The sequence below is a fragment of the Phyllobates terribilis genome, unplaced genomic scaffold (genome assembly GCF_046119375.1).
Source record: "Phyllobates terribilis strain yellow unplaced genomic scaffold, ASM4611937v1 Scaffold_5__5_contigs__length_657084704, whole genome shotgun sequence".
Classification (NCBI taxonomy): Eukaryota; Metazoa; Chordata; class Amphibia; order Anura; family Dendrobatidae; genus Phyllobates; species Phyllobates terribilis.
The window spans coordinates 80,628,994-80,651,186 of NW_027362765.1; the positions used below are offsets into that span (position 1 = coordinate 80,628,994).

Here is a 22,193-nt window from a genome sequence, read left to right on the forward strand (position 1 = left end):
CTTTGAATTGCATACTTAGTTGGCCAGCACCGATTGGTTTGGGTGCTTAGAGAGACATCCTTTGGCAAGAAAAATTGTATCATCCAGTGTGCATAATCGGGAGGAAATATCGAGGACTATTAGTAGGTGCCTGTCCCTACTCTTGGCAGCATGCTGTTCCTCTCTGACATGGAAATTACATATACTGTATGTGATCTGCCAGACTCAGATAATTATTTCTGTGTCCAGATGAGGGTGGCGTTGATTGGGAGCAGCGCTGTGACAACCTCTCACTAATTTTTAAGAGGTGGCGAACCTTCACCACCACTTTTTTCTCCTACAATAAAGAAACAAATGCACAGAGGCAGAAAGTGAGATTCGCCTCTGTACACAAAACAAGCCTTTTTGTAGCTAAAATCGACTTTCCCACTGAACACAAAAGTTGACGATTATATCTCCAGTTTACAATAAAAAATATAAAAACATCATAAAAAGCTATTATATACAATACACAAAGTGACACAATTGCAGATTTTTTTTTTCTTCTTCGTCATTATCATTAAACTTTCCTCCAAGCGATTATGAGTAAAAGCCTCTGAAAACTTTCCGGCTTTCAGAAAATCCTCTATATTCTCTTTTTTCCTCCTTTTTTTATTTTTTTCTAAAAGGCAATTTATTTGTGTACAAGATGATCGTCGTACCAGCGTCTTAATACCTGTGGGTTTCGCTTTGTCCTACTCTGTATGGATTCGCCGAGGACTTTACTTCGCTAAAAGCAAATCCCATCAGTTCCTCCTGTAATAAGACACTGACAATTTTTGCACATTAAAACAATTTACCGGCAGCAATGTGATCGGCAGACTAATGGATCCCTATTATGCCACGTTCTGTTCTGCACTAAACTGTTGTTATTGTCAAATACTGCATCACCGTAACCCAGAATGCCATGCGGTTTGACTCTTGAGTTGCCTAAACGAATATTCATACTTCCTCATTGCACCCAGTTTTGCAATTCACACCCAGTATCGGCACTGAAAAAAGGACATATATTAATGTCTGGTTTGGCTGTTGTGAGATAAATACTTTTTTTTAATCAGAGTCACAAATCAAAATTACCCATTTATAAGACCATAAAAATCAGGGACCGCACACGGATCTCCTCAGTGTGCAGCCCTGGTACCATACATGATTAACATTAACATTGTAATGGATAGGAGAAGCTGTGCACTTGTTGTTTTTACATACGTGAAAAAATCACTGATGAAACACTGACGGTAAAGATTAACACTACGAAAACACTGTTGAAACTCAAAACTTGTATTTACGTATGAGAAAAATCATGGACATCTGAACAATTGTTAGTGCTTTGGATCAGATTTTCATCAGTGAATTTCTCATATAGAAAAAAGAAAAATTGCACAGCTTCTCTGACCCATTGCAATATTAATGTTCATAACAGACAGCACATGAATGGCACATGGATCTGTGTTGTCTGTGATTTTAATGAACCCATAGACTTATATGGGTGATTTTGATCCATGATTCAGATCAAAACGGACATATCTGTATGATTTTTTCGCCGGATGCATGGTGCACAAAAAACAGGCATGAGAAAGGCTGTGTGCCCACAATGCGTTTTTTAAGCGTTTCAGCTGCCGTAAAAACGCTGCAGAAACGCTTAAAAAACGCATGGTAGAAGGCCTGCCATGTTCCCCAATGATAATCCGCATGTGCTGTGCACATGCTGCGGAAATTTCCACCGCGGATTATCATTGCGGAAAAAAACGCAGCACTACCAATTATTTTGCGGAAGCGCTGCGTTTTCGCCGTCATTGACTTGCATTGGAACGCATGGATTCCGCATCACTGTATATGTAGATGCGCATTCCATGCATTCCAATGTGCGGATGGTACCCGGGTCTAGAGAAGAGGAGACTCTCCTCCGGACACGCGTACCATAGAACCTGTAAAAAAAAGAATAAAATAAAAAATAAATATTATATTTACCTTCTGATGGCCCCCGGTCTCCTTGTCTTTGCTTGCCGGCAGCTCGCGGTGGACTGAAGGACCTGCACTGACGTCATCTAGTCATGTGACGGGTCACGCGATGCTGACGTCGGCAGGTCCTTCTGTGTTGCGCGAGCTGCCGGCAAGCCAGGACGGAGCGAATAAAGACTCCGGGCGCCATCAGAAGGTAAGTGTAGATTTATTTTTTTATTTTTTACCATTCTTTACAGTCACCATATATAAATCCATGCCGTTTGCATGGATTTATATAGTGTGACCAAGTTGTCAAGCACTTTCCAAGTGATGCTAAAATCGCTTGGAAAGCGCTTGACAACCCGAATGCGGAAATGCATGTGAAGAACGCTTCACATCCGCATGTCCCTGGCAGGAAAAACGCATGTACAATCCGCATGTACAATCCGCATGCACAATCCGCATGTACAATCCACATGTACAATCCGCATGCACAATCCGCATGCACAATCCGCATGTACAATCCGCATGTACAATCCACATGCGTTTTTTCTGCCAGGGAGATGCAGAAACACTCAGGAAAAAATCCGGAGCATTTCTGCATCGTGGGCACATAGTCAAAAGCTCCATAGATCCATGAAAAATGGTCTTCTGAATGAGGCCTAATAATGCATTTCTGAAGAACAGGGTGAACGTGATTTATTTTTATTTATTAATTTATATAGCGCCATTAATTCCAGAGCGCTTTACAGACATCATCATCGCTGTCCTCATTGGGGATCACAATCTAAATTCCCTATCAGTATGTCTTTGGAATGTGGGAGGAAACCGGAGAATCTAGATGGAACCCATGCGAAAACAGGGAGAACATACAAACTCCTTGTAGATGTCATCTTTGGTGGAATTTGAACCCAGGACCCCATTCATCAAGTACGTCATCTGATCTGAACTCAACCGAACAGCTATGGGGAATTCTGAAGAGACGAGTTGTCATCACTCTCCATCCAGCACCCAGGCTCTAAAAAGGTTGTTCTAGAAGAATGGAAAGAGATAGATGTTGAAAAATGTCGCCATCTTGTTCATTCCAGGCCTACAAGCCTAGGTGCTGTTCTTAATAATCATGGAGGTCATACAAAATACTAGATATAGTAGTTTTTGATGTGGGGTGTACTCATATTTACATCAACTAATTTGAGTTAAACTGAAGATATTTTTTGTTTAAAATAGTAAAACTGTTTTATGCCCATATCCAGTAACTGTCCAGATTTTGCTTCTATGTGCACCTTGCCATACACCAAGTGGGTGATTCCTCATCATCAGCTTTCTGCCTATACTATAGTTTCTGGAGTAACCTTTCCCTCACTTCCTGGCATGCACTGATTCTGCAATTGGTTAATTGTTGACCTGCCCTGAACTGAAAGCCTGCCTCTTTGTTATGCCTGTATGCAGTTTGACAGACAGGAGAGCAGGAGCAAAGACACAAAGAAACGAGGAAAACACCTGTCCCCATTTTATGTAGAAAGATAAAGACCTGCTGCCACTTCCTGTAATCCATCTCCGTGTCTTTGCTAGAGATGGATTACACCTGACAACAGGCAGTGGACAGCAACATAATTTATAAACAGTTATACATATATATTGTGTATATATAAATATGTAGTATATACAGTACTGGTAAAAGTTGTTCATACAATGGTTTCCTTGTTCTTATTGGAATGTGTATATTGTAGATTCAGACTAAAGGCAGCAAAACCACAATGGAACACATATGGAAACAAGGAGTAGAGAAAAACATGAGAAGCAAACCAGAAAATTAAACATTAGATTTCTCAAAGTCTCACCCACCTTAGTCTTATGACAGCTCTAACCCCCTTGACATTCTGTCAAGCAATTTCATCAGTTCGTCACCTGTAATTGCTTTCATTAGTTCTGAAGTCATTCCCACAGGTGCTGAGCATTTGTTGTTGCTTTGCCCTCACTCCGTGTCCAACTCATTCCAAACCATCTTCATTGGGTTTGAGGTCAGGTGATTGTGGAGGCCATGACATCTTTCCTTCTAGCCCACATAGCTCTTACATAGCCTGGAGGTGTTTTGGGTCATGGTTCTGTTGGAAGACAAATGATGTCCCACTAATTAGATGTCCCACTAAGTGCTGCCCAGATGAGATGTAATCGCTGCAGACTCATGTGGTGGCGATGATGGGTAATGTGCCGGGTATTTGGTATATAAATCACCAATAGTGACATCAGCAAAGCACTCCACACCATCACACCTCCCCTCCATGCTTCCCGGTGGGCATCACACATGTAAAAACCATCCACTCACCTTTTCTGCATTTCAGAAAGACATGGTGGTTGGTACCAAAAATCACAAACCACAGTATAAATTTCCACTGATCTAATGTCCAGTCCTTGTGTTGCTCGGCCCAAACTTGCTGGTGGTCCTCCGTAATCAAGTTTTTGCAACAATTTGACCATAAAGCCCTGTTTTTCTCAGTCTCCTCTGGACAGCTGACGTTGAGGTTTATCTGCTACTTGGTGTATGTGTATCATTTATGAGGGCTGTTATCTGAGGTGCTGTCAATTTGCATTTTCTAAGGCTGTTGAACTTATCCTCTGCAGCAGACATAATTCTTTGTGTTACTTTCCTGGGGAAGTCATCATGAGAATGAGTTTTCATAACTTCACTTAAGGATACTTTCAAGGTTCTAGCAATATTCCGTATTGACTGACTTTCATTTCTAAAAGTAATGACGGGCTATCATTTCTCTTAGTTGAGTGGTTCTTGCCATATTCTGGCTTAGAACAGTTGAGAAATATGGCTCAGCACTGTATTGAGCTACTGTATGTACCAACATTGTCTTTGCAAAACACGCCTGATGGTCACAAACACTTTCTGAAGACTGGTGATTTCACAAATGATCTCTTGATGAAGCAACCTGTTCATTGGAAGCCAATTCAGTTGATGGCTTGATGAAACTGCTTGAGAGAACGCCAAGAGGGTGGAAAGCTGTCATCAGTAAGGCTATATTCACATAGTGTTTTAGCCTATGGTCAGTGGCTCCATCAGGGCTTGTGTCTGAAGCCCTAGAAAATAGGATTTGGGCGTATGCACTCACGGGCCATTGACTGTAATGATACAGATGGAGACACTGTGCTCTGTCGGACATCATTTTCAGCTGTATATGCCTATTTGAGGCAAGCTCTAAGATATGGTCGACTGCGTCTTGGAGCCCGCCTAAAATAAGCATATACAGTTGAAAATTATGTCCGACAGAGCAAACAGTGTCTCTGTCTGTATCATTACAGTCAATGGCCCCATCAGTGCAAACGCTCGAATCCTGTTGTCTAGGGCTTCAGATGTTAACCCCAAGGGAGCTATTGACTATAGGCTTAAACACTATGTGAACATAGCCTGTGAGGGATTTACTTTGAATAATCTAAGTTGCAATACATATTCCGGTTTGGTTTTGTCACGCAAGGTGTGGGAAAGACTAAGTGCAAAACGGAGGGAAGAGGGGGAGGAAGCCCAAAAACTGGGGAAAGGGTGAGTGGAGACCTCTAGGCAGATCTAATATTACCCTGCCTATCCTACCGTCCCTATATAGGTTACACACCTGTCGCCGAGCAGGACCCTGAACCCTGTATATCCCTAGAGCTTGGCTCTAGATAGGGAGGGGTGAGCTTTGGTCAGGCCCCACTACAAACTAAAGACAACAAGGTAGACAAACAAAGGGGATAAACTTAACTTGAGCAGACACTTGAGGGGTAACGCAACTGTCCTCCAAGGGCACCAGAGAAGAAGCCAGCCAACAGCTAGTGCTCCAAGCATGCACAAAGTTACATAGAAGTATCACCGGCAATTCCCTGCAGCAAACTAAGAGTTTTTAATTCCCATGCAAGGGTGTGTCAATCAACAACAGGAGGGAGGTCGCCGCTGGGTCTTAAAGGAGGAAAGATTAAGAAGGCATCTGCAAAGTGCAGTGACCTTCTACAGCCAGAGATCAAGTTCTTTAAACTTCAGTGATAGGCTAAATGAAAAACTCAAGATTTAGTAGACAACTCCTTTATTAAAATAGATTTTATTTTCTCAGTATTTACATAAGGCAATTTTTAATAGATATTAAACTTAGGGCTTTGGTGCATTTGAGCATAAAATAGTCAATAGGAAAATGATGGAAGTATTGCCCTTTAAATCTGTCGTTAATACTGTGAGTAAATCATAGCAATGCGGGAGGCAACAATTAAAAGAGAGAAAAAGACAGAATTCTCCGGTGAGATAAATGGAGCCGTTTACCACATGTGCTAGTGAAATAAAGTAATCATAAAAACAAACTGCAAGGAATGAGAAAACACAATTATTTGTGGGTAATTTAGCAGAATAATCAGATGTGTTAATTGTAAAACAAATGCATCTAAATGATATGTTTGAAAGGTACAATTCTAAAACTCGACGGAAATGCCTGAAACCGGTATAAACAGTTTCTGAAATTACTGATAACTTTTCAAAAAGTTTCTGCAAATCTTAGAAAATGTTGGTGATTCCTGTATAAGCAGGATGCAGCCATGTTGGTGGTCAGAAGACGGGAAGCAGCACTCTGTGCCCCAATGACATCATTGTGCCCAGGGTTAGACTGGCCCACCAGAGAACCGGAGAATCCTCGGGTGGGCCCTGGCTTCTCCTTCATAAGAGTTCATAGTGCAAACCTTGCAATGGCTATGGGGCTCTTGAGTAGGGAAGAAAGGTGGGCCCAATGTTCAAATCCTCTGGTGGGCCCAATGTTCTTCAGACTGACACTGATTGTGCCTATGGGCTCATGCACACAACGGACCTGTATGCATGGGGTTTATGTCGGTAAAGATGTGTCCATCGTTACTGTACCTCTCAGCAAATTCCACTAAGGATTCCAGTTTGTAAATGCAATACATTATCGCAACAAGATAGCAAAATTCGGAACAGCTGCAATTCATATCACAACCACTGGATGGACACAAATAGACACATATAATGCATAAACATCTCCTGACAGAGTGTCACAAAACCATGTTTTGTTCTTTTCAAAGCTGGCCATCTTACGCCACTCATTTTAGGATATGAGAAGCCAGAAAGAAAGATGGAAAGGCCACATCTATAATTTCTTTTAGAAACAATTTTTTAAGGGAATTTAACATAATTTCTTTTATTTTGGATTCCATATGAAATCAGAGAGGCACAGTACAGTCCCTTATAGAGGTGAGTAAATCAATTCATAACTGATTCATTCTTTTGAGGGCCAGAAACCGTTAAAAAAATAATTAAACATGTTTCTAATCTGTCCTACCTGCCCACCACTTGTCCTGCCATTGCACCCGCCCAGTCCTCTGCGTGCTCCCTCTGGTCTATGGATCCTCCAGTGCTCACTAGGCCTCACACAGTCCCATTGGAAATGACACAAGTTACTCATGGCTGTGGAGTCAAGAGTCGTGGAGTCGGAGTCAGTGTCCATTTTGGTAGAGTTGGAGTCGGTATAAAATGGACCGACTCCGACTCCTAAAATATATAATAAATTGGGTTCAGTAGTACAATGCAGAATGTGCTGTAAATTTTTCATAAGAATTTGGGAAAGTTATGAAATGTCCTATAAATGTCTGTTCTATTCCTGATCTAAGGATCTAGACTTTTAGCTGAGATGAATCTGTGCTGCACTTTATGTACATGCTCAGTAGTGAGGCTGTGCTGTGGAGTCAGAGTCGTGGAGTTGGAAGTCAGGGAAATTGAGGAGTCGGAGTTGGTGGTTTGGCTTACCGATTCCACAGCCCTGAAAGTCACTGACATTGATAATGTTGTGTCACAGCCTACTTGACTGCAGGAGGCCTAGTCATCTCTGGAAAATCCAAAGACTGGAGGGAGCAAGCATGGAACCGACCAGGGATTTGTGGTGGCAGGCCTAGGATAGGCGAGTATGAATTTTATTTTTTAACTCCTTCCCTCAACTCCATTTATGAAGCTTTCAGGTCAGGAGAGACCTCAGAGCATAATAACCATTTTTACGGGAACTAGGGTCCTTTCAATTTGGACCAAACTTATTTGGACTGAATCAAATCTGCCCGAAAATAATTTTAGGGGATTCACCCATCTCAAATCCCTTAGGTTTCAAAGGGTGCTGAATTTTGGAGCTATAATACAGCCATGTTCATGAGCCGTAGAAAGTTTTATCGTTAGAGACAACCCCTTTCAAAATATGCCAAACTTAGTGGTCAGCTGCATGCTTCAGCCTCTGCTTCCAGCCCCTCTGGTGAATAGCTGATAGATCAGCATTTTCCTGGTATTGTCCATCAATGGTCATCCATGCAGTACTAGGATGGCCCAAGATAGCCAGAATGGGGTCTCTCCTCTAGAGCAGCTCTCTATTTTGGCTAATAGAGGGGGGTCTAAAGCAGTCAACCCAACTCTATAATGTCCATATAATGCCCTAATAGTGCATATGCACAGGAGTGTTCTTCATGAGACAACCCCTTTAAGGTTAAAACATGGCTGTCTCTGTTGTTAAAAACAGATGTTGATGTTAAAAAAAATGTTAAATTATGTTAAAATAATTGTATTATACAGACAAGACCTCCTAATGCAACTAGCATCTGACTTATAAAATTCACTAAGTCTTGGAAAGAGGGGAAAAAAAGCTCAGAGTTTTACACCTTGTTGGATCATTAATAAATGGAACTCTAGAAAGTGCATGGCCCAAAGAGCTTTTTGCATAAAGTGCAAATCTTTAACGTGGCTCAGTGAAACAGTAGAACGTAAATGGTGCAAGTGCTCATATTGACGATAACTGTGCTTAAGAGAGTATTCCCAGAATTCAAAGGTAGGAACTCTAAAATCAGCTTTCTCTGGCAGTCTTATAGACAATGAATACAGGTCAACTATGAACCTTTGCTTTATTTACAGTGAGCCTCGTTCGCTTGGTGGTACTTGGTGTGACGACACAGCGTTTATTCTTAATTATGCCAGATGTATTGTTAAGTAAGTCAAGGGACACGAGCCATTATTGTATGGTAATCTGTAGAATGCCTGCTAATTATGTATTGTATCAGCATCCTGCGATTTACTAGTATACAAAACATTGGAGGGCAAATACCCAGGTTAATTGAACAATCAATATTTGTTAAGTTTTGGAATACCTGCTGATTACATATTGTATCAGCCTCTGCGGTTTACTAGTCTACAAAACTTAGAGGACAAATATGCAGGTTAATTGAACAATAGAACAACAAGGTATTACCTTCCCCCAATCCTGTGGGAGAATGCCATGAATGAGAGCTGTGGGTAAAAAAGGGGCCCATCTCCCACTTCAGAGAGACTCTACAGGAGATCAGCCCAAGGAACCTCTGCTCCAGTTGGTGGAATACAGATCTGCTCCACTGCCCATTGCTGAACCCATGAAGACGTTGAGAGAACTCAGGTTGGGACTGTACAATATGTTGTTGCCGCCTGGAGCTGGATATACGAGCTAAAGTCGTGGTATCCATCATCTGGAGAAGCATGGGCTGTGACTGCAGACTATACCAGCGGGAGATACAAAAGCTGGGCCAACCAAAAGTTGGGAGACAGTGGAACTATCGGCCTCAGGTTGGGATCTTATGGACTGGGAGCATTCCATTGTGTCCATCTACCCGGAGTTGCTCTAAGACCGTGAACTTAAGGAATAAAAATAGTTACATCATTAACCTGGCTAGCTGATTATTACAACCCACAACCTCAAATTATCACACTTGGGGTCGCAACAGTTGGATCTCCAGTGATCGATAAGTTATCCTCTATACTATGGATAGGGGAAAACTTTCAATTCTGGGGATACAAAATGGCACAAAATATTTTTGCCTTCCTCCGCCTATCAACATAGAGGGAAGTGTTGGTAGACGATGTGTCCTAAGTGTACATTTGGTGCAAAGCCTCATGGGTACACATTATCAAGCCACAAACTTATTTGGTACTTTCAATAACATTGTTTTTAAGGTCCTCTAAATATAAAGAATTTATAAGAAAATATACAAAGCGACACTAAGTAGTGAAACAATTCTCAAGAAAAAGATGTAATTAAATAAGACTTTAAATACATTATGTGAAATAAAAGCTGTCATACAACATACAAAATACATGTCTTATATGTAGGAAGAGGTAACACTAAAAAATATATTGTGTATATCATGTATCCTATGTCTGTCAGCTGTCCCAGCCAAAGTCCTGGCCAGTCATTTGGTAGAACTTCATATTGAATGGCCGGTAGAACTCGCGCAATCTCTGGACAACTTCTGGGTCTATGTTGGGGTGAGTCCTGCCCTTAGTTTTGCCCAAACAGTGGGGTTTGCTGCTCCCCTCCGCCTTTTTCAGGCATGGAAAACCCTTAGTCTTGTTGAAATAAAAATGTTTGTCTGTGATGATTCGCTTAAGTCCAAGGAAATCCTGGACACGTCCCAGTTCTCCGGCGGGATCCGTGATCAGTCTCTCCCCGCTTACAAAGAGGATCTGGCTCATAGGGAAATACTGGAGCCAGTTCTCCAAGTGCTTAGCATAGATGCCGATCTGGATGGCACTCCATGAGATGTCGATAAGACCCGTAGTCCTGTTTTTAAATGTCAAACTCTCAAATGTGGGGATGTCAGGCCTCTTGGACAACGTCTGAGTGTAATCCGATATGACGCGAGTTACCGGATCCCTCACCACCACAATCAGCTTAGCATCCTTCGACATGGCAGAGATCCGAGATGGAGCCTCCTTCGTCACAAAATAACTGGGGGTCTTTTCCATGGTGATCTGACCATCTAATGTCCTCGGCATCAACTGCCTAGATAAAAATAATACAGAAAATTAGCAAACAGAATCTAATGCATGATATAATTGCATACAATTAGCTCATGCAACAATCCAAACATAACATGTAAAGAGTAAAGACCCAATTCCCTTGAAAAGAAAGTTACGATTCTAGAGCTGATCATACAATTTGGATAGCTGTCAGCTATCCCTCCTCACCCCGCCATGCACAAGGTGATTGGAGAGCTGAGTGTGCATGTGTTTGGACCAGCGAGAGAGGCGAAAGCTGCAGCCAGACACCCCTGTTGGCAGCTTAAAGGGGTGGTCCAAAACTAACATTTATTTTAATCCTAAATGTCTACCTATTTAATGTCAGAATCTAATCTATTTTCTAATATACTTTAAGAATTCCCTATCGTTCTCTCACTACACTATCTAACTGCATTATTTATTTTCTTTACTACTTCGTCTTTGATGATGTTTTGTTTGAGAATCCCAATGCATGCTAGGATAGTCAAAAGAGTCGTCACCAGGGGGTACTGCCACAGCCTCTGCCCTCACCGTGAGACAAAGCGTCACCAATGATTTCCATTTCAGGGGCTGGGCTAGTCCCTTATCTACTGGTTGTCAATTCCAGCATATGCTCAGTAGATTCTTGTCACTATGCAATATGCAGAGTGACGGTGCGCTCTCTTGCCAGCTCTGATCAGAAGTAAAACTTTGGCAAGAGAGCGTACTGTCAGTGAATGTTGTAAGATTACCCAGCGTACCGTAAAAGCGGGGTCACTTGCCCCCGCAAGTGACATCATTTGTTGGGGTGGTGCTGGTCTCTGCTTTTCCTGTTTTTACAATGCACACTGACTGTTAGGCGTTTGCTGGATCCAAAATGGGTTCAGAACCATCAGTGGATTCTGTGGTCTCTCATTCCAGTCCAGCCAGGGCTGATGCTGTTCAGCATCGTCGTCAGTCCCAAAGCCTAGCTGGTGCACAAGATGTACAGGTTGTCTCTTGGGTCTTTGTTCCTAGCAACATGAAGCGTAGGTTGCGGAGGGAAACAGGGCTGCTACAGCCTAAGTCCAGGATTCACTGCACTGAGCATGCCTGTGACATGGCGGACCGTGATTGGTGGTTTGGGAGTCAGCTGATCCAGTGACCTGGCACCGCTTGATTGGTCGCGGGTGACATCACCAATAATGCGATGGTGCGCAGGGCTTAATCTTTAAATAGCCCGCCCACAAACATGGCGGCGGGCTCTGATCATTGAGCTATGATGGTGTTATTGTGTGGACGCTTGGTAGTTTGGGCTCCACGTGTGCTTTAGCTTCTGTCAGGCAGGTTTAGCGGGGGATAGGCAGCCTTAGATGGAGGGAGGCAGGTAGCTTCGTCTGACAGTCTGGCTCCGACAAAGGGGTCGCCATACACCTCGAGCAGTCTGCAGACGCCGTATTCCCGGCACCGCTTGTAAGCCACGTGGAGAGATACTCCTCAGTCCGGTAGCACGCCGGCTGGGAGCAAGTATACGCCGGCGTGAATCACACACGCATCCTAGCGCCTGCTGCGTAGTCCCTGTGCAGTGAACAGGGCTAAGGATACATAATTTGTCGCACATCTCTCGTGCAGTTAACAGAGATAGTGCGAATCCCTATTCCCGTTCCGGTGTGCAGTAACACGGAGGGGATTGTTATTTCAGTTGGTTGTTTTACCTTCTTACCCGGAAGTTGTTCGGCCGCAGTCCTCCAGGCTGTATCGCGGACCCCGGGTTCGGTTGCTTTCCATTATTTAATAAAGTTGTTTGCAACCCTCCCCTTAACACTGACAGTGCACTCTCTTGCTGGCTCGTTGCTTCTGATCAGAGGTCAAGTTGGCAACCTTGACACCTGTAGACTGGTGTTTTGGGGATCTTGAACGTTTTTCTTTCGTTGGAATCTCTAGTTGAGTAATATGATCCATCTTCCTTCTGGAGGAGAGCTGTTTTTTCATACTTGGAGCATTTCCTGTAAGTCTCCACACACTAGTTTGGGGACTTCTATGAGAACCAGTAGTACTTAGGCTACATCAAAGACATTACATTCAGCCAACTAGTCTATCCTGATGAAGAAACCTGAAACAGATGCCTCCAGATAGGTGTCTGGTTAGGATCATGTAAGATCGTTTTCTTCCTTCTGCAAGAGAGCTATTCTGCATAAGTTATTTCAGTAAATTATTGCCTGAATGGAAGTCTCTATACACCAGGTCTTTTCAATTAGCTTTTACTCCCCCCCCCATCTAAATGAAAGGTCAAAGTATATTTTTCCCGAAATAAAAAAAAAAATAGATACAAGTTCTTGCAAGAATAAAAAGTTACATCTCGCCCTAAGTTGTGAATCTTGTGAGAGGAGCAGAGATATTTGTATCCCAATTGTAAAAGTTTTAAACCCCCTCTCGTTACTCTAAAGAGACAATTAGCACTTCAAATAACGCAGCCAAACTGGAGCTGACACCGGGAGCCCAGGGCACCTAAGATAATTAGACCAATTTGCTAATGCTACAAAGCTCTAATTTATCTTTGAAACAATCACCTCTCTCGGGATCTCAGTGAAATATTACCGGCTGATGATGATCACAAAAATGTGCAAGAGCTTCACGACCCCATAACAACAATCCAGTAGCTACATCATTACCCAACATGTTGTTTCACATGTAAAAAAGTTATAATTATCAAACAATCAATAATAAATTTCTTGGCTGCCCAAAGAGACAAGATCTCTAACAGGGTTTTCCACTTTTTTAAAATTGATGGAAATCCTTAGTATTAGCCACTAACATCATATCGGTACCCTCGCTGGTCAACTGTTGAAGAGGCTGCTATTAGAGATGAGTGGATCGAATTGCGGGACTCCAGTCCAGCGTCCAGGTTACTCAGGAAGGACACAGGCAAAATATGGCCCCTGTGCAAGTACAGTTTATGGGCCCTTTCGCACTCCAATAATGTGTCTGTGACAGAAGCTTTTGCTGCTTTGGAGGTGGAAGTGGGCTTCCTGACATCTTGGCCCCTGTGTGGCTGCAAACGTTGCACCAATGGTATGTCCACGCCTGACGCCAGTGTCATCTGTTGGCTAGATGAGAGGCCAGTGAATCTTTTAACTTTAGATGTGCCCGGGCAGCATTTGATTTGTCGCAGCCGGCGCGATGTCATCTGTGCAACGTGACTCATAGATGACATCGCACCAGCCCTGGCTAACCAAAAGCCATGCCGGGGGCGCCGGAAGCTAAGAGATTCGCGGGCCTCCCATTGTGCCGAAAGGTGCCATTGGCCTGGACTTGAAATGGTTTAGTGAATCCTTCATTGAGCAAGGGGTTGGACACGATGACCCTAGAGGTCCCTTCCAATTCTAACATTCTATAAACGCTGAAATGGAGCCCCCCAAATCGATCCGCTCATCGCTAGCTGCTATGCTTGGGGGACTTTGCTGGAATACACAAAAAACAAGATGATATTATGGAGTTGTGCAGTATCTATCCAACAATCTAATTTATTTCTATCTATCTATGAAAACAAAAAATTAGAGCAGCACAAATCCTCAACATTGGGTGCAGGCCTCCAAACACAAGGACATGTAAAAATAGAAGGCAGCATTCCAAAATGGTGGAAAAGTAGCCAAACGGACTATTTATTAGCCACGACCAGTGACGTTTCGGCTCATGAAATCATTTTTTTCTAAAGTCTATCTAATATATATTCATCAATGTATTTTATAACTTGTTTAGCCATCATTTCTGCTTTAGTTAGCTTTTATCTGAATAGTAAAAGTCATTCTATATACAGTATATAAAATAGAAAGAAGGGGGCCTCCGAAAGCCTCTTGTGGTCCATTAACCCACCCAAGCTCGCCACCCACCCTTCCGTCTTGAAATCATTACTTTACACTTGTGCACACAATCTGCCACATGCCATCACTTATAATCTACAGATTGCTGAGCCGCCTGCAATATGATAGGAGAGACCTCAATGATCTGTTCGCCCTTTGAACGCCAGTCAGGGTAAATAAGGGCGAAGGTTTGCATCGCTTTTGACAACTCCACTCAACCTGACGTCTTTCTACAGAGGGATTAATTCATTATATCGCAGCTGGGGGTGCGCAGCCGTCCGGGGGAGGCGTCGCAGCAGCTGAGCGAAGAAGGCAAACAAATACTAAGTGAGGATTTGGCAAGCGGCAATTCAGGAAGGTTATTGCACAGGAAAGACACATTATCAAAATCTTATTACTGGCTGCTGGATAATAATAACTGTCAATTTTGCTAGATTATTGATGCTTGAATAAAGTAATAATATAGATAGAGCCAAAATGGAGGGGAGCCAGAGGGAAAGCGGCGTCCAGAGCAAGCAGAAGCGTGGCCAGTGGAATATCGGCCGGCTCGGTGACAACAGTAACGGAGGAGGGATTTTCCTGCTGACACTGGACGCTTTTCATCTCCCTGTGGCTAAATTTGAGAGGCCTTGTAAAAATATTATATTGCATAGTGTCGTTATATGACCTCACGCGATGCCAAACAAGGGATTCCTTTATAAAGAGACTCAAAGACTCCGGCTGTTTCTTGTAGAGGATCTAGAGAAGACGTCAACATCTAAGAAGCATTTCAAGTTTCCGCGCAATATGGATTTCGAGAGGGTGCAATGTTTCCACATTGTTACCCAACCAGTAATTTGGGAGCTCTTAGGACCCCAGTATGGCTACCAAGGAGGTTGTGCCTTTACTACCAGTTAGCACCACAACAAAAACCGTATCAGAGTAGCTGACATTTTGGAAAGAGCCTCATCAAATCAATTCTTCATCAGATATTTTTTAGCTCAACACAACCATAGTTTCATAGTTTTAAGGTTGAAGGTAGACTTACGTCCATCAAATTCAACCTGTTGATCCAGAAAAAGACAAAAAAAACATGGGGCAGACACTAATAGCTCCATATTAGCGGAAAAATTCCTTCCCGACTCCACATACGGCAATCAGACTAGTTCCCAGGATCAACGCCCCAACCATTGTATATAAAAGTGACCTGTTTCAAGGTTGGAGGCCTCTGCTGTATAGCAACAGCCTCTACATGTGACGCGCCCCCTGGGCCTGTGCTGTGGTGCAGCGTTGCGCACGCGGGGAATACCCGGAGCCGGATCTATTGAGGGTAGTAGTCCTCGTGGCGGTGACCCGGTCCGTGCCCAGGGTGTCAAACTAAATGGCAGTCTTTAGCAGTAGATGTTAGAGTGTTCGACTACGCCACCCGTTGAATGCGGCTATGAAGCCGCCGCTGCAGGGCAGACCGCTGAGGCCGGTGGTACGGATGTGCAGCGTGGATGGTATAACCCCCAACGGGAGGGGTATGGCCTCAGGGCAGCCGACGTGAATGATGGGGTTAGCAGAGTTGCACGCAGGCACCAGGAACCACTCAGAGACGGTGCGGTGTAGTTCAGGGTCTTTACTGGTGGCAAAGGTAGACCCTCCCGGAGTACTGGCTAGCGATCGGGGCCTGGTCAGTCTGTGAGCAGATAGGATCTCCCCTGGCCAGGCGGAGTTGTAGGCCTCCCCAACTAATTGTACTCTTCTGGCTACCTTGCTAGAGGCGGGTAAAAGTAGCCCACGTCCCTGAGTGTACCGTGTGGTGCTCACCCGTATGGCCGGTGACTCGGGGCCTTCTGGTAGCTTCCGCTCCACGACGGCGGTGCTGGTCCCTTGCGTGTGACCGTGCCTTCGGGTTTCTGGGCCAGAGGACCTGAAATCCCCTGCCGGTCGGTTTCTGCTGCTGGGTAAGGATTAGTCCCCACAGCCTCGGACTCCGGGTCCGGTGAGAACTCTTCAATCAGGGCGAGCTCTACAGCTTCCAGCCCCTGACTCCTTTTAGCACTGCTCCCACTGAGCTCCTGATCTTTCTTTCCTTGCTTTTGCTACACTCCAGACCAGACTGTGTCTCTGTCTGGGACTCCTCTTCTTCTCCCTAACCCTGCCTCAGCCCTAGTTTTATATAGGGGAAGTTCTTCCCCTCCCAGGACTGGGCAGGAGGTGTGGCATGCATAGGATTCCTGACCAGGAGACCTCCCACCTGCTCTCAGACGTAATATGGCTATTACTGTGGAAACAAGACCCCTGGGGTGCCACACATGCAATGGCAGACATATCATAAGGACAGATCATGCAGCTGCAATGAGACAGAAAGGTGGCCCAAACCTAATGGGTCCAATCTTCTTTTTCAAAATTACCAATATTTCCGTTCATAAAATAGCAATGTTTAAGTCACGCGCCCAAGAATACCCCAGGAATGACCAAAGTCAGGGAGCAACACACAATTTAGGGTGGGTTTTATGTAAACCACATTTCTATTCAGACCAGGATGAGGCTGAATTTGTCAAGATTGCTTATGAAAATTTTTAAAAATCCCCATTAAATTCGAAACTGTTGGTAACTATGACTTTGCTTAGTGGATGAAAAGAAGAATCCCACTCAGACTTTTGGGCAGAGGAAATCTCATAGACAGCAGGACATTTTCTGTTCACTTTTACTGTTTCTGCCCTACTGTACTGCAGATTCTGAATATGAATCCCAGGAAAGACCTGGCAAAAAAAAGGCTCATAAATAAATATACAGAAGAATCCCTCCAGCAGTGTATAATACCTGGATGTTTTTTCTCCCTATCCACTTTGTCAGTGTAAAAGTACAGCAGTGTCCTGATAAGGGAAATGACCTAAGACACAATAATTGTACATCAGTTTGTACACAAAAACTTCATACAAACTGTAAAAATGTAACTATTCACCAGTTCCTCTATTGGCTTAATTTGTATAGGCTTCTGAAGAAGCATTTAATGTAAGGGTGGTCCTGTCCCCTTTGCATACGTACCAACAACACTGTTCATAAAATAGGGATGATTAAGTCATGCCCACAAGACCACCCCGGGAATGCCCAATGTCAGGCAGCAACACTCACTTTTGGGCAGGTTTTACGTAAACCACACCTGTTATCCTGACTATCCTGACTACTCTGTCAGGGTCCAACCTGGATTATAGCCCCACACTAATATCCCGAATTGGAACTTTAGCAATGGGGCCAGTTCAACTCATGTGATTCATGAAAATTGATTTACAATGATGGTTCACTGAACCAAGTCGGTTGATTGTTAAATTGAAAAGTACACAAAATTATCATCAATTACATTTAACCTGGTAGATGTACAATCGTTCATTGTGGAGTAACAGGACAGGACCTTCATATAAGTCTACAAATGGGTGAGATTAACCTGCGAATGGTCCAGAGGAGATCATGACATATTTGCCCCTCAACAAGTCCCAGTTATAGAACCACTTTTCTAACAAACAGTCCTTTTCTTCAGACAGAATGAAACAACATAAATATAGCAGCCTCACCAACCTTGCCATTTTCAGCAGCAGGTCACACTTGTATTAAATGTGTTCACCAAACAAACACCTCTCTGTTTGGCTGCAGTCTACCTCTCTTTGCAGAACAGACTAACCAGCAGCTCTGCCTTTCTCCAGTCTGATCATAGTCCACACTGCTGAGCTAACCCAGTTGCTGTTAATAAGCCTGTAAACCCTGACTGGATCATAGGATCGTCCTTTCCCAGCCAGGTTCTTTTGATTACTCAAAAAACCTGGACTCAAAATCCAGTCACATTAAACCCTCTCAGTAATCTGGTTCACTGGTACAGCTTACATTACCAACACATATCTACTATCCAGGACCTTACTGCCTGCTTTCCTACCATATTTATAATAATAAGTTCTCCTTATTATTAGGTCCCCAAACTCTTCCCATGCTGTATGCTAATGTGTAGGCTTTTTCACAGAGGGAGGCTGACACACCGCCCCTCTTTGATTGACAAGCTCCCTAAATGCCCAAATCCCTCACCAGCACATTAATAATCCTACCTAGAACATATAGTAGTCAATACTGTATGGCACTGCAGGTATATTTCAGGGTGCCCGAGTAGGGTTCCAATCAGTATATAAATGTAAATGCAAGACTTCGCACTCGACTAGATGAGCAGTAAAGGTGATTTACTTATACAATCCAAAAAAAGATGATTTAACATTTCGGTCCTTTATCTGGACCTTCATCAAAGGCACCTTACCCATAGCAAGGGAGGTTGCTCTTAAAATTGCGCTAGATACATTTCTCTTACCTGCCAAATTTCTTCCTTACTTGCAATCCGATGTATTTTTATGAAGGTCTAGATAAAGAACCAAAATATTAAATCAACTTTTTTTGGATTTTATCAATAAATTACCTTTACTGCTTATCTAGATTTGCAATAACACCTAACCAGAGAATACACCTAAAGGTGTCTTTGCTAGCTTTTCCACTGAATCAGGTATGCACCGGCACTACGTCGTGATATCACCTTTCTTCCCTCCAGCAGTGTGTCAAGGAGCGCGCATATACCAGAAGCATCATGACATGGCTACACTCTACTAGCTGAGAAGAGGAGTGGATTGGGCACATGCGCAGGGTTTGTGACAAGAGTTCAAAGTTGATGGATGCCAAAGTCTTGTCAATCAAGAAGCCAGAGACGGGTTATGTGATGGATTGAGCATGACGTGGGACGTTCAGAGGGTAATTATATACTGGGAGGGAAAGAATCAAGGACGTTATACTGATGTATGTAGAGAGTTAGGAAAAATATAAGAAAGGTGTTACACACCAGTTCCAGGTTCGGGCTTTGCTCCCCTCACCTCTGTCAGCTGCCCTCTGTTGTGCTTCACATTGGACTTTGCAGGTTGCCTAGCGTGTGAGATCATTTCTCTAGGACTTTTAAAACCCATTAAGACACTCATCTGTGTTTTTGGATTGCCATTCAAGACTGAAGTTTAGTAATCTCCATCTCCCGTGCACAGAATGCTAGACTGTCCCTGTTGACTTCTCTTCGTCCTTCCTGCTCCCCATGTGCCATTGCCAGCCACACCTACACCCGAGGTCTGTATCTCCAACAGGACCTGTAGCTTAGCGGGTCAACGTCACAAGTTAAAAGGATAAACTCTGGTGAAGACATGCTAGATTAGGGTAATAGCAGTTTATGGGGGTAACATGAGGTGGCAACAGATTCCCTTCAAAACTACCAATTCTGAGGAATAATGTGGGTCCCATTGACCAGACCTCAGCCAATAATTAACTTCCTATGAAACTTTTTGTGGTATAATCCCATTTAAATTAAAATAAAAAAAGTCACAACCCAACCACGATCTTGGGGTTCACCCACAGATAGCACCAGAGGAAGTTTCTATACCAGCCAAGATATGGCGTCATTCTCTTTTTAACTATTTCCCCGTTAATGACTTCCCAAGTGAAGAGTATTTTTTTTCTAGACATGAGAAGTGCTTATCTTCTCCAGACTGACATAATCCATCGTTAAATCAATTGTCTAATTGTGAAATTGCTCCAGCTAATTGGAAGGCGTAAGACGCTGGTGCGTTCCTCCGCTCAGGTCTCTGAGAACAGATGGGGTGTTTAAAGCATTAGCCAAGCTTAGATCTGATCAATCAATTACAGTATGTGACACTTGTTAGGATTATGGGATCTTCTGCCTACGGCGCAGAGCCAGCTCCGCACATTAACCTTCCATAAGTGACAGCAGAGCACGGAGTGGGGCGGGCTACCATTACAATGGTGTCTTTGGAACGAGAGCAACGCTGAGACGTTGTGCAAAATGCACTAATGTAAAGTAACTATTATGTATTTCCTCCCTAAAAATCACACTTCATCTTCCTCATTGCTTAGGAGCAATTTTTCAGTTTCCTTTAGAAAAAAAAGCCTAAATTGGCGAACTGACGTAGAACACAAAAAAATTAATGTTCAACCAAAAAATATGGATCACAATGTGATAAAATAGAAAACCATGAAAGATGTAATAGGGCTATACCTTTATTAAGCTTGTGGAATAAAATGAAAAATAATTCACTAGTAAGAACACATCCAACCTCCAAGACGTAGATTTCTATACGCCATGTTCCACCAAAGGAGGAGATAGTTCAAAGAACCAAATGACAGCACATGAAGTGGTGCGTCACAGGATTCTGTACAAGTCTAAGGGTGTACTGTTTCTCGTTGTGGAGACCACCAGCTTGCATAAGGTGTCTTATAGAATAAGCAATGTCCCCTGGGAAAATGAGACATGCAAAATAGTTCTCCAGAAGTAAGAAGTCTGTCTCTCTAGTGCAGGTACGTACTCTTAAGTCAAGTTTCAAACTTTTACATACTTGTCAAAATTTCCAAGCTCGAAATTTGAATATTTAATCCCTTCCCCCTATTTCACTCAGGAACGCTAGCCAAAAAAACATGAATATTGCATAGATATGCAATTGCCCTCAATAAACCTAAAGAGGTTAGAAAAACATCAAGACTTTCTTCCAAGAAACGTCACCACTCTGATCCGTGGGCTGAGTCTTTAAAGATAATGAATGGGGCTAAGCTATAACCCCCAAAGATGGTCTGGAGACCATTTTCTTGGAATATCTGGAGGGTTTCTGGAAAAAGGGCAAACCTTTTGGACTCCCAGAAGAGCTGGAAAATCTCCCGAGCATTACAGCAGCCTCCCAGAAAGCAGGATCCCTATTGTGCATTGCTCCAAAATACTGAGACATCACACTCATCCCTACATCCAGCTGCACTACCAATACTCCAGGAAAAGAATCTATAAAGATTGGCAAGTATGGGACAGCAATGTACTACAAAGGATGATTATCATATTTCTTACAGGATAGGTGATAGACCTCTGATCACTCAGAAAAACACTGTTCATCAGACTGGGACTGACCGCAAGAGAAGAAGACATCGCTGACCAGCCCACAGCTGGGGCAGCCCAGCAGATCAATAGCAGGATAGGTTGGGTGGCCAATGGAAGAACATGGTGCCCTATCTAAATTATTATCCACAAGTACCTTACTAATTATTGAATGGCAATTCTCTGATTCTGACATATTTAGTATTGGATTGATCCTATGTGTTCTGACCTGTACCTTGACTACTCAGTTGGTTAACCCCTACTGGAATTGACATGTTTCTAACCCGGGTGGCTAACACCTCTTCCTTGAAATGGCTCCACCAGCCAGACGCTCTTTCTCTTGGTGGATCTCAAAGGCATGATCCCTGGCATCCACCCCATGAGGATTTTGCCCATTGGACTTGATGAACCTGTATATTTTTCCAACCTTAAAAACTATACACCGTACTAAAAAACAAAGGAAAGACAGATGTGCGAGGACTTCCATATTCACACCATTTCCAGAACAGAGGGTGTTCATCAGTGGCATACCACTAATGGTGGCAGGCCACGCCACAGTTATGAGGCCCATGAGCCGGGGGGCCCGGTGTCAGCACAGACACCGGGTCCCCCCACTCAGCCTGTTAGCGCCTATACAGAATGATGGGGGTGGAAGCGTTTGCTGACGCTCGCTCCTCCATCATTATCG

At 43.4% G+C, this 22,193-nt stretch overlaps 1 protein-coding gene across 2 annotated transcripts in view; it reads right to left on the reverse strand.

Moving 5' to 3' along the window:
• Window positions 1-6,097: 6,097 nt before the first annotated feature.
• The window catches only part of LOC141272107 (heparan sulfate glucosamine 3-O-sulfotransferase 3A1-like), a 291,265-nt gene continuing 275,169 nt past the window's right edge, over window positions 6,098-22,193 (reverse strand). The window contains exon 2 of one of the 2 annotated variants that reach the window (XM_073682426.1): window positions 6,098-10,781. In XM_073682426.1, coding sequence (XP_073538527.1) covers window positions 10,160-10,781 — 622 coding nt within the window. In that variant the 3' untranslated portion in view covers window positions 6,098-10,159. The remainder of the gene's footprint in view (window positions 10,782-22,193) is intronic. The other variant, XR_012321970.1, reaches the window with a different exon arrangement.